The sequence below is a fragment of the Cryptomeria japonica genome, chromosome 9, assembly GCF_030272615.1.
Source record: "Cryptomeria japonica chromosome 9, Sugi_1.0, whole genome shotgun sequence".
In the NCBI taxonomy this organism is placed as follows: Eukaryota; Viridiplantae; Streptophyta; class Pinopsida; order Cupressales; family Cupressaceae; genus Cryptomeria; species Cryptomeria japonica.
The window spans coordinates 712960802-712973714 of record NC_081413.1 but is presented as its reverse complement, the minus strand read 5'-3'; the positions used below and the strand labels follow the sequence as shown (position 1 = coordinate 712973714).

General features: G+C 35.4%; 1 protein-coding gene across 3 annotated transcripts in view; it reads right to left on the bottom strand.

The window, feature by feature from the left end:
- Nucleotides 1–12913, bottom strand: part of LOC131048544 (uncharacterized) — a 112747-nt gene that overhangs the window by 61933 nt on the left and 37901 nt on the right. For 2 of the 3 annotated variants that reach the window (XM_057982538.2, XM_057982535.2), the window contains exon 3: nt 10997–11182. In XM_057982538.2, coding sequence (XP_057838521.2) covers nt 10997–11182 — 186 coding nt within the window. The remainder of the gene's footprint in view (nt 1–10996; nt 11183–12913) is intronic. The other variant, XM_057982537.2, reaches the window with a different exon arrangement.

Here is a 12913-nt window from a genome sequence, read left to right as displayed (position 1 = left end):
AAGTGTTTGGCAAACAAATACTCCCGTAAAAAGTTTATTAATAGAATTTAACAAAAAGAAGTTATTGAAATATTGAAGGATATGACTTTTCAAACTAAAAGTCATGTTGGTTTGCAACCGGTGGAACTAGCACATATATGTACGAATTTTTAAAAATGCTTTGAGAAGGATGTTGATATGCTGGATATATATACTTTGTATAAAACTGTGGATTTTTGAAAGTATACCTCACGTAGGTGAAGTAAGAGGTGTGCAAAGAGAAACATGAACAATCAGTCCTAAAAGAGCATAAGTTTAGAATATAATAGCAGATATATAAACTTAGCACATGCAGATTTGAAATGAAGAGTAAGGCAGATTTATGATCAACTTACAGCAGATTTAAGAAAGAAATTGTGACATATTTGTATGAAGATGTGTATGCAGATTTAAAGAGTGTTACCATTGTCCATCATCCATTGTTACAGCAACATGTTCAAGATGGAAAATTAGATTTGTGAAGAGTGAGTTGGTGCTCACAATTTCAGCAGAGAGAGTTGGTGCTTCCAGTGGGTTGGTGCTCACAAAACAGAGTTCGGGGATTGGTGCTTCCAGTGGGTTGGTGCTCAGAAAACAGAGTTCGGGGGTTGGTGCTTCCAGTGGGTTGGTGCTCACAAAACAGAGTTAGGGAGTTGGTGCTTCTAGTGGGTTGGTGCTCACAAAATTGTAAAAGAACATAAATATATAGCATTCATTTTCAGTGGTTTTCTCCCGCATTGGGTTTCCACTTAAATCTTTGTGTTATTGTGTTCATATGCAAAATTATTTTTAGTGATTGATCCTATCATATAAAATATTGAATTGAAAAGTTTCATTATATTGATTCACCCCCCCCCCCTCTCAGTATAACTGTGTGCTCTTCACAACATCGCTTTGACTTTTACTTCATTAATAGGAAGGTCTCCGACTTGAGAATCATTAGACCAGATTTTCCTCAAATGCTTCTCATAATCTTCTTCGTTCTACAATCCTTAAAGATCGCCTTATCAATTGGTCGTGACCACCTTGTGGCCTCTTCTTGTATTTATTGGGAACTAAGGGTATAAATCTATCAAATCTGACCCAATTTCTTTTAAGGCAATGATGCCAAATGTTTGCTGCTATATTTGATAATTTAAATACATGGTGTAATAATAAACATGACAATGCATACCAAATATAAGAGAAAAATATATCTTTAATCAGACATGACATTATTACAGAAAAAGACCAAAGATGATCGGCTAAGGATCAAAATTGATATGACTAGAATATACTACTTTCCTTGACGATACACAACATATTTAAAGGACAAAACGGTTGCCAAGATAAACACAACCAACAACCAATAGACGCTTATAACTACCCGAGAATGACAAACAAATTATTACATAGTCAAATAACCAATCTTATCGAAACATAATTATCGACATTGTACACTGACTACACATGGATGGATCAAAATGTGCACCATCATGCATCTTAATTTTTTGACATCTTTAACCAAAAAATCCAGCATTTGGCTCTAAAAAAATAAATTTTAATCAACATTTATTGAGCATACGTGTTACATACTCCAAAAATACTCACAAGCAAATGAGCTACATGGCTGGCTCAAAATGCGCACCATCATCCATCTTAATTTTTTGACATCTTTGCCAAGAAAAATCCAACATTCATCTTCGAAAAAATAAATTTTAATCAACAGTTTATTTCACTAGACAACTTCAATCTTAAAAAAAAAAAATAACAATCTTGTCTATTGATCTTTTGATTTAGGGAAAATCTCTCGATGCATTGGAAGCGACCCTCACTCACCTTTTCAATTTGACTAAAGGAGTCACTATGAAATAATGCTAGATTGTGGAAGTATCCAATATCATGCAAGAAGCAATGCATATATCAATTCCATCTCGCACCAATAACCTCCCATATTGGCATTTACTTGTGTTGTGTGAATCGCACACCCATCCCCGTCTTGGACAGGGACCCCCCGGTTTGTGCCTTTTTGTCTTTGCAGAAGAGGAAGGGGATATGAAGGGTCAAGTTGGTGAGTGATGGAGTCTGGAATGTCATCTTGATCTCCAAATATCCTGATCCTGAGATTTGACTGTCATCTTGGTGAGTGATGGAGTCTGGAATGTCCTAATCCTGAAATTTGACTGACTGGAAAACTGAGGAATCCTCCAAAAACCAAAATTTGCAATATAACTCCTGGAGGTCCGAAACCACTCTCAAACATCCTGAAAGTATATATGGAATATAACTTAAAGTATAAGAAAATGTTATATTCCATAGAATGATCCTTCGGCAAGATCTTGACAAACTCGTCCAAGTGCCCAAGCTCGCACTTCTTGAGGAAAACGTTTAAAATCACTAAAATGCCCAATTTCGGACCCTGGGACAAAAAGTTGAAAATGCGAAATGTTGCAAAAAGTAGATTTAGGTCCGAATTTCACTTAAAATGCCCAATTTCGGACCCTAGGGTAAAAAGTTAAAAATGTGAAAAGTTGCAAAAAGACCCTTTAGGTCCGAAAATCACTTAAGTTGCCCAATTTCGGACCCTGGGGCTGAAATTCGAAGTTTTGTCTAAGTTTGCAAAACGCGATAGAGGTCCGAAGTTTGCAAGATTGGCCAAGAGGTCCGAAGTTTTTTTTAAAACTTGCAAAAGGCGTTCAAAGTCCAAAATTCGTTGAATTTGCGAAAATAGGGCTAAGCATCCGAAAATTACAAAACGTCCAAGTGGTTCGAAATTCTTCGAAATTTGCAAAATAAACAAATGGTCCGAAAATGTCTTTGGGCACCAAAACGCTAAAACTCCGAAATTCCAAGCACGCCAATGGTCCGAAGTCTTTTAAAAAGGTTGCGAAACATGTCCAAAGGTCCGAAATTCATTGAATTTGCAAGAATAGGAAAAAGGTCCGAAGTTTTTTAAGTTCGCAAAATGTGTTAAGTGGTCCGAAAACGCCTTGGTAAAATGAAAACATTTAAAGCTCCGAAAAACGCCAAAGATGCGAAAATCGCGAGGGATGCAACAGATCCGAAGTTTGTGTAACTTGCAGAAGGTGCCCAATGGTCCGAAGTTCGTCCCTAGGGTTTTAAAAAAACGCAGTTTGAAATTTGTAGAATAGCACCAATGCTCCGAAATTCGCCATAAACTCAAAAAACTGCAACGCGAAGAAGCAATATAGGGAATTCGAAGTTGATAAACCCTTCCCAGGCTCCGAAAACCAGAAAAGCATGTGTTTGGATTTTAAAATTTGCAGGAGCTCTTCAAACCTCCCGAATCACGCTATAAGAAGTTTTCAAACAACATAAACCCATTCAAAACGCCCAAGACTCCAAAGGTAAAATCACGCAGAAGTAAATCGCCCAAACACTATCAAGACCAAGGATCAGATTTCACATTCAAAGAGAAAGGAGAAGCATTTTCAAGATACATCTCACAAAGAACTTCTCAAGCCAGGCGTCGTAATTAAATTTAATATTTGTTAAATTAATTAATTAATTTTTCAAATTGATTTAATGAAATGAAATTGGTTGATCGCAGGACGTCATTGGAGAACCAGGAGAAGGCCTCAAACGCAAATCAAGGAAGGATCGCAATTCGAGGCCAGGCGCTGAAGACTGGAAAAGAAAAGATGCAAGAGCGCGAAAACAACCGAGCATTGGGAAGCGTGCCACCAGACCACAAAGCTGAAGTCCACCACCGGGACCAAAGACCAAAGAACACTCTGAATGCTACAGGTCTATGCATTCTCAAGAAAGTGCACAGCTGGATTTAAGTCCAGAAATTCAGTTTTAAAACTGAAACTGCTTTATTGTAAACTGCCTATGGGTCCCGTGCAAGATATTTTTGTGGATAACTATTCGCAACCACCAAGAAGATTGGATAGACCTGAATTAAAGCCAAATAGTGGCAGGTAGTTGAGATAGTTGCTGGTTGGATAACTGAGAATTAATTCGGCATGGGTTAAAGCTGCCAGCTTCTGGAAGGCAGATCAGGACCCTTGGATGCAGTCCATCCTAGCCTTCGATTCAAAATTGTAATATCTATAAAAGGCAGAGGCCTTTCTTTTGTAAAGGGTTAGATAGTTAGAGATTGTTGAATAGTTAGATGGTTAGATAGTTAGATTTAAGAGTTAGAATAGGTTAGATCTTAGCAGTAGCATAGAGATGTTGCAGAAATTGTTGTAATAGGCAGCTGAAATCAATATATAGACATTGAATTGGTGTTTATTGTCTTGTTTTCATCCTGTTTGCATGGTTTCTCTCAGCATTTTAGATAGATCTTTCTATTTTGGGTGTGCAGGTATTTGATAGATTCAGGCTCATACCATTGAGGATATACTGATTGTGTATCCTTTTGTATGGTTAACCTGAGCCTTTAATTGTGCTTAGTTCAATTGCAGGTGTCCGTCTGAGCTACGCCAGAATTGGGTGCTTAGTCGTGCGTCTCCAGTCTGAAAATCTTCCAAGTCCCTTTGAAGATTGCACCGTTCCTGCAAGGTTGTGAGCTATTCTGGCCAAGCAGGAATTGGTTATGTTGAATTCGTCTACCGACATACCCTTGTTGTTAGTTTTAGATCTCCTAACCCTTTCCTTTTACTCTTTATTGCGTAATTCGAGAATCACAGCAGACCAGTTTGTTGCAAATCGTAAGTCCCCCTTGTGTTTCCAGCATAAACACATCAAGCCACTGAAAATCCTGCAATCAAGACCTGACAAAAGAAACCTTGAGGTTGTCTCCTTTGATCAAACTTAGAAAACAGCATTAGAGACTTCCTTATCTCAAGAGAGAGTAGGATAATCAGTTGGTTATTCTATTCTGCGTTGGCCATGTGGAGTTTGCAGCAATGCGATTTCAGACACGTCAACAACTTGCACGTCCCATAGTCCCTCCTCACCCTAATAGCCTCTTTGGTCATATCCATGGCCTCATACAAGTCGGCCATTGATGATTTTTACCCATCAACTAGACCCACTCTAAAAAAATGCTCAAGAAAATCTCACAATCTCCTTTACCTTTGTCCAAAAACTAGCAGCAAAAACATGTTCCGCCACATTCTAACCCTTTATATGATACAATAAAGCCAATTTGTGACCACTCATTCAAAACAAACATTCATTTCAAGTCTACAACACTAGGGAGTGTTTGGCAAGTCTCATGACCCTTGGCAAACAAAAAAGTTCCTTCTCACCCATAAAGGAGCACATCATATATAAATGCCTCACATGATTGTAGATAAACTTTGTGATGCTTCTGACCTACAATATGTATTTAATCCATTCAATTTTCACAATGTCTTCTAGTATTAAACCAAAACAAGGAGTTGTGCAAACTACAAAACAAAATGACATACTTGTCTATCAACAATTTCTAGAACAGCAACAATGTTTTCTATAATAAATCGAACATGTTGTGGCTCCACCTCAATTACCACCTCATCAAATAGAATGAATAGTGCTTGAGTTGATTTCACTCTATTTGATGCATCCACTAATCTCAAAAAAACAATGGCAAGCTTTAAAGCAACAAGGGAATTGATGAGTGTATGATTCCTCTCATCCATCCATCCAGCATTATCATGCAATTGGTCCTAGCTACGTCCTTACGGTGATCTACAAGAACACTGCTCATATCATCAGCTAACAATGTGCTCGTCTTGAACGTCTTAAGTGAAGTGGCTTCAAACACCATGGGCTGCCAATATGGAGACCTCACAATATGGAAAGGTAATGCTAAAATAGTACCAACCATTTTAAAATTGCCTTTTTGGCTTTGCTCATGCACAATCTTCTTCCACCACATAAACTCCAAATTTGGTTGTGCTCTAGGCATTGTATGTGGTGCAACAACCTATGTTGCATCGTGGTGATCCAAAGTTAGTCAGAAAAATCTATTTCTCTTGAATTCTTTTCTAATTATGCTACCCTATCCAAGTGATTGGCTCTAGTTTGAAAAGAAGTCAATGTAATTTGTGTGCCCAACCTTGCCTTCTTAGCTTTAATTTCTAAAAGGACTTCCATAGAATGCTGAAATGTTCACCCCTGATTTTTTTTTGAAATTGTTTGCAAGTATTCATAGCAAAGTAACTGTTTACTGATTGTTATTTTCAGATTTGTTTAAGCATAAGATACATTAATTGAAACACATTTACATTAAGAAGGAACACCATCATGCTCCAAAATCATGATCAATATTAACCTCTATCTCAAGTCTCAACACATAAATCTAGAAATTAATGCATTCAAAGTTCAGACCTGAAATACATAATTTTGTGAAGGTTACAAACCTTAAACAACAAGTCAACCAGCAACAAAGGCTGTCCAAAGGCTTCCTAAAGTTTGAAATCTTCACCCAGTCACTTCAAACACCTACAAACCTCAATGGCTTGTGCCTGAGCAAAGGAGGAATACCGAACGCCAAAAATGTAGATTTTGAAGCAAACACAAACTCCAACATGCTAGAAATAGGAGGTGCTCTTCTCTAGGGTGATTTCTTGCTATAAAATCATTCCTTCACCCAATATTATGTATGACACCACTGGCACCCAGCAGCAAGAAAAACAATGAACCAATACCCAAATCAATATTCAAATCACCCTCCTAGTTATGAACTCCTGTATCTCTAAAAAAGAAGACCAGCATACTGAAAAAGGACCAAATCATCACAAAACTTGAACAGCAATCTTAGAAAGATCACACTGCACCAAAAACTCAATACCCAAATCAAAAACCCTCAAAAACCTTCATCGTTTCCAATTCCAAATCATCACTTGCAAGTCAAAATCACCAAAAATTGAATCTTATCACACCAACCATCTAGGGTGGATTTTCCACCACTGAAACCAACAACACTGTAGAGGGTTTTTGTCCTCAACCAACAAAAGAAGAACTCTCAAAGCTCATTCCAGCAGAATCTCCTTAAGTTGTCAAATCAAAATATCAAATGAGAGCTCAAAACTCATATTTATAATGTGGAGGGAAGAATTAGGGCAATAATCTTCAAATTTGAATTATTTTCCCTCACTTTTCACTTTATTAAAATATTAAACTTCCTCTTTCCTCGGCGTTCCCTTTTTGAGATATAAAATAAGCTTCTAAAACACAATTCATGTCCCCCTTCCCTCGGCGTAGCATCTTGGGGACCCTTATGAACACTTTGCACTTTATTTCACTTAAGTTATGAAGTGACTTTATAAAACACTTGAGTGAAATCAAATAAAATATTACTCATCCAAACTTAGAACTTGCCAAGGAACAAATTTTGAAAACACTTCAATTTGAACTGAGAGGAGACAAAAGTCGAGACCAAGTGCCCCAAAATAGCACTAACTAAAAATAGCCATATGCTAAAAAATAAAAACTCTATTGCAAAACACTAAAATCACTTGTTAGAACTCTCCACATGACACTAAGTCCCCTAACCAACTCCATTTAGCCTACAAGAACCCAAGGAATAGGCTAATGGCAAGTCAAACTAACTAGAGGCGAAAAAGGGACATTACAAACACTTCACCTAATAGGAGACATCTAGAGGATATTTAAGGCAACCCTTCACATCATGGTTTAATGTCCCATTTTTGAAATGGGATTTAATAATAAATCAAAAAATAAAACAATAATAATAAAAATACAATATAATATAATTATAAATTATAAAAGTTTAAATTTAGTTAAGTTTAATGATTGGTCAAAAGGCATGAAATAAAGAGTTATGAGAATTGAAGGATTAAGGTATAAAAGAGACATCATTCTATGAGAAAAGGACATGAAAGAAGCAATCAATCAATTTCGAAATAATATCCATCAAGAATAAGATATAAAAGGAGATCATTTCAATGGAAGGAGATTATCAAGCAAGGAATAAATAAATCATAAATTGGAGTGAAGGAAATCAATTTGAAAATAAATTATTATTCTCAAAGGCAGCAAAGAAGGGTGGTGACTCATTACTTGTGAAAGGAGGTGACTCCTTCAAGAAATGCATATAAAGGGCAAATCATTTCATTGAGAGAATCATTGAATAAATCATCAATTCATAAAGGAAACAAACATTCACTCAATCAATTAGGAATAGAACATTATGTGACACTGCAAGTAAATTAAATTGCTTTTTCAAGAGTTATGGTGTGAGAAAGGGTGTGACTCTTCTAAAAAAACATCAATACATCATGACTCATCAATCCATCCATCAAACAAACGAATCAAATCAACAATTCATTCAAGCAAAAAAAACCAGCAAGCGGTAAAAGATCAATCAATTCAATCATTCAAACATCAATCATTCTAATATCAGTCAATTCAACATCAATTAACAATCATCTACAAGCAATAAGAACAAATCAGATCATCGATTCAGAGCAGAAATACAAAAATATACTCAGCAATAAATAAAAACTCTATTGCAAAACACTAAAATCACTTGTTAGAACTCTCCACATGACACTAAGTCCCCTAACCAACTCCATTTAGCCTACAAGAACCCAAGGAATAGGCTAATGGCAAGTCAAACTAACTAGAGGCGAAAAAGGGACATTACAAACACTTCACCTAATAGGAGACATCTAGAGGATATTTAAGGCAACCCTTCACATCATGGTTTAATGTCCCATTTTTGAAATGGGATTTAATAATAAATCAAAAAATAAAACAATAATAATAAAAATACAATATAATATAATTATAAATTATAAAAGTTTAAATTTAGTTAAGTTTAATGATTGGTCAAAAGGCATGAAATAAAGAGTTATGAGAATTGAAGGATTAAGGTATAAAAGAGACATCATTCTATGAGAAAAGGACATGAAAGAAGCAATCAATCAATTTCGAAATAATATCCATCAAGAATAAGATATAAAAGGAGATCATTTCAATGGAAGGAGATTATCAAGCAAGGAATAAATAAATCATAAATTGGAGTGAAGGAAATCAATTTGAAAATAAATTATTATTCTCAAAGGCAGCAAAGAAGGGTGGTGACTCATTACTTGTGAAAGGAGGTGACTCCTTCAAGAAATGCATATAAAGGGCAAATCATTTCATTGAGAGAATCATTGAATAAATCATCAATTCATAAAGGAAACAAACATTCACTCAATCAATTAGGAATAGAACATTATGTGACACTGCAAGTAAATTAAATTGCTTTTTCAAGAGTTATGGTGTGAGAAAGGGTGTGACTCTTCTAAAAAAACATCAATACATCATGACTCATCAATCCATCCATCAAACAAACGAATCAAATCAACAATTCATTCAAGCAAAAAAAACCAGCAAGCGGTAAAAGATCAATCAATTCAATCATTCAAACATCAATCATTCTAATATCAGTCAATTCAACATCAATTAACAATCATCTACAAGCAATAAGAACAAATCAGATCATCGATTCAGAGCAGAAATACAAAAATATACTCAGCAATAAATAAACTTCAGAAATTCATTCAAGAATCGTTCATAAAAGCATTCATATATTATTCAAAGGATTGATTGTCAATCCATCAAGAAATATTATTCAGCATTGATAATCTAGCAATTGCATCAAGTGGTCAGTTTTGAATTCTAAGTAGTAATTACAAAATGCACAGGGTCCATGGTATTGTTACTATTGGGTTAGGGATGGGGTCCTTGAATTCAGCAGATTTGCAAAGTATTTCCAAAGAATTCACAATTTGATCAACTTTGGATATTTTGCTATGATTTATTTACCTGAATATATATCATTAATTTGCATTTTTTGATAAAACTATAGTCATATTTTGAGTAAATATTATTGTTTTAAGGAATATCATAAAAGGGGATATTACACATGGCCTAACAGCTTTGGAAAATGCCATTTGAAATGAAAAATCCCTCCATTGTTAATAACACTGCAAAAAATTGCAGTTCCCTCCATTTGTACCCTCATTGATGTGCAATATACCCATACAAAGTCTTTTTCATGCAGCAAGATGACCAAATCTAAAAAAAAACTTACATTTAAAATTTAAATGTTTTAAAACTACATTAATATTTACTAGAATTATTAAACTCAAAACTATAATAAAACTTGTTGGACCAGATTTTAACAAATAATAAAACTATTATAAAATTATTAAAACCTAAACTATTACAAACAATACCAATTTGCTTGCTACAGCTGATTTGAATTGTCTGAATGCCCTTGAATGTGAGCATATAGATACACAAGAGTGTGTAGTCAAAAACCGTAAACCTTGACTGGAAATCACTAAGTTCCATAGAGGGAACCCTAAACATGAATATGCAAACGGTTTGCACTCAAAAAGATGAACAAAATTGCTGGTGTTGCCATTTTATATAAAGAAAAAACAAACACTGAAAATCAAAAAAATAGTGGTCAAAATTTCAGGAAAATGGCAGTCAAAAAGGGAAAAATTATGGTCAATGTTTGTTGCACTAGGATCAAGTGATGTTTAAAAATTGGATAGAAATCCAAGATCTCACAATTTATCATGAGAGTTTCCCACGATCTACTTCTATGGTTAATACAAGCATCTAGTTTTTGTATAAACTTGTTCCTTATGGTTATACTTAAAGCTGGGACACCTTAATAAATCCCCACATACTAATCTAAAAATCACAAATGTTTATTATAAAACAAACATATATATGTACTTGGGTAACCTAGTATACTGTCATATTCTAGATTGTACAAATACAATTTACAATGGTAAATGGAAAATATCTCAGGGAGTCTCATACACCAAATTGGTATCTCGACATAACCCAAAAACAACTTTTACCATTTTTTGCTAATTATAGAATCCCAAGTAGAAAAAATAGAAAATATATGTATCTGTTAAAATGACTTTCCTAATCTTTATGCAGCTCAAATTCTCAACTACTCTTGGCACAAAAAGCTTCAGATCACAACAGAAGTCTAAATTTCATGTTGAATAAATGAATAGTGTTTATTATTATTTTTTTAAATTAAAAAAGGGAAAGAAAGAACCTCTTGTGCTCCACATGCAAGGGTAGGTGAGTGAACCATCTTTGCAAATAGGTATATAGCTTCAACCTTTGTTTCAGGTATGGTCCTCATTGCATTCACCATTTGAATAACCTTCTTCAAAACAATTGATGAAAAATCTTTTGAGAACTCACATAGACAACCTGCAGCAAATAGTGCTGCACTGACCTGCAATTTTTTTTGTAAGAGCCCATAGAAAAAACATCAAATAAAGAAAATACTGCATGTCCATAAAGATATTATCCCACCCCATTCAAGCTTTAGAATTAATCATTCTGAACATGACATGTTGAAGAAGAGCATTAAATGAGCTGATGCATTAAGCATGAATGAAAAAAAATACACAGCCAGTGCAAAAATATAACACATTAACAAAGCAAATCACTTGAGCATATTTTCAAGTTTTTAAGAGGTTTGGCTTTTGAATTAAGGAAGAATAATATACAAAACCTGGACAAGGGATAAGCAATGAATGCTAGAATCATTTTACGAAGTTAACAAATTATAATCCAAAATAATTTACTCTCTAAAATTAGGAAAGTAAAACAATCACCATCCCAAACAGATTATGCTTTCAAAGCAACAAGAGGTATTGATATTAAACCTAGAAATAAGCATACACTGTAAAAAAATCGGTATATCTCAACTCTTTTTGCTACGTCCTTAACCCATTGATTGTATTGGGATACATGATAACGAACTATGCCTCACATAATACTTAATTGAATCATTTATGGGTTCCTAAGTATAATTATTGTAAGTTACGTCGACCTCACTCTAATTAGGGTATTGTTGTGACATATTCACACATCGCCCCATTGCAAATGGGGACCCCTGCTTTTTGCTTTCTAGGGTTCGTTTTCTGGGTCTTTTAGGGTTTTGTCTGTTAGCCTTTAGCTTTCGAGTGTCGTCAAGGGGATCACCTGGATAGCAGGTTCTGCTTGAGTTAGGTCAAGTTGGTGAGTGATGAAGTCTGGGATGTCCTGATCCTGAAATGAAGTCTGGAATGTCCTGATCCTGAAATCTGGCTAAGTCTGGAATGTCCTAATCCTGAAATTTGACTAAGTCTGGAAACTGAAAATCCTCCAAAAACTAGATTTTGCAATATAACCCCTAGAGGTCTGAAACCACTCTCAAACATCCTGAAAGTATATATGGAATATAACTTAAAGTATAAGACTTATACTTAAATGTTATATTCCATAAAATGATCCTGACGGAGAGTTCAGAAAGTCAAATTTCGCTCCTGACCCTTCTAGAGGGTCCAAAGCGAATTTCGCTCCTGACCCTTCCAGAGGGTCCAAAGCGAATCTCGCCCCTGACCCTTCCAGAGGGTCCAGGGCGAAAATCAATCTAGGACTCATTTCTTGCCTTATTTGACCAAATTTTGACTTGCAAGGCATTTTGAAGGGAAAATTGGAAATGTTTGAAAACCTTGAAAAAATGATGGATTTTAGCCTAGAAGAGGAATTTCGCTCCTGACCCTTCTAGAGGGTCCAGAGCGAAATTCATCATAAACTTCATTTGCCACCTTGTTTGAGCTTGAAAACTTGTTCCTAACTTGGAAAAACATCTAACCTTGCCCTGTGAAGTGGTTTGTAACTCGAACATTGAGCAGTTTAGCCTGGGGTGAAAAATTCGCTCCTGACCCTTCCAGAGGGTCCAGAGCGAAAATCTTATTTGAGCTTATTTGTCACTAATTTTGGCTAAATTTTTATGTGCAGGGTCTCCTGGAAGGAAGATTGGATGTCACTTGATGCATTTGGAGGTTTGAAAGCATGAAAAATGGTGAATTTTGGGCAACAAAGGTAAATTCGCTCCTGACCCTTGCTGAAGGCCCAGGGCGAAATTTTGAATTTCCCTTATTTTGTAGTGAAAAAGAACAAGTCTTAAAACATG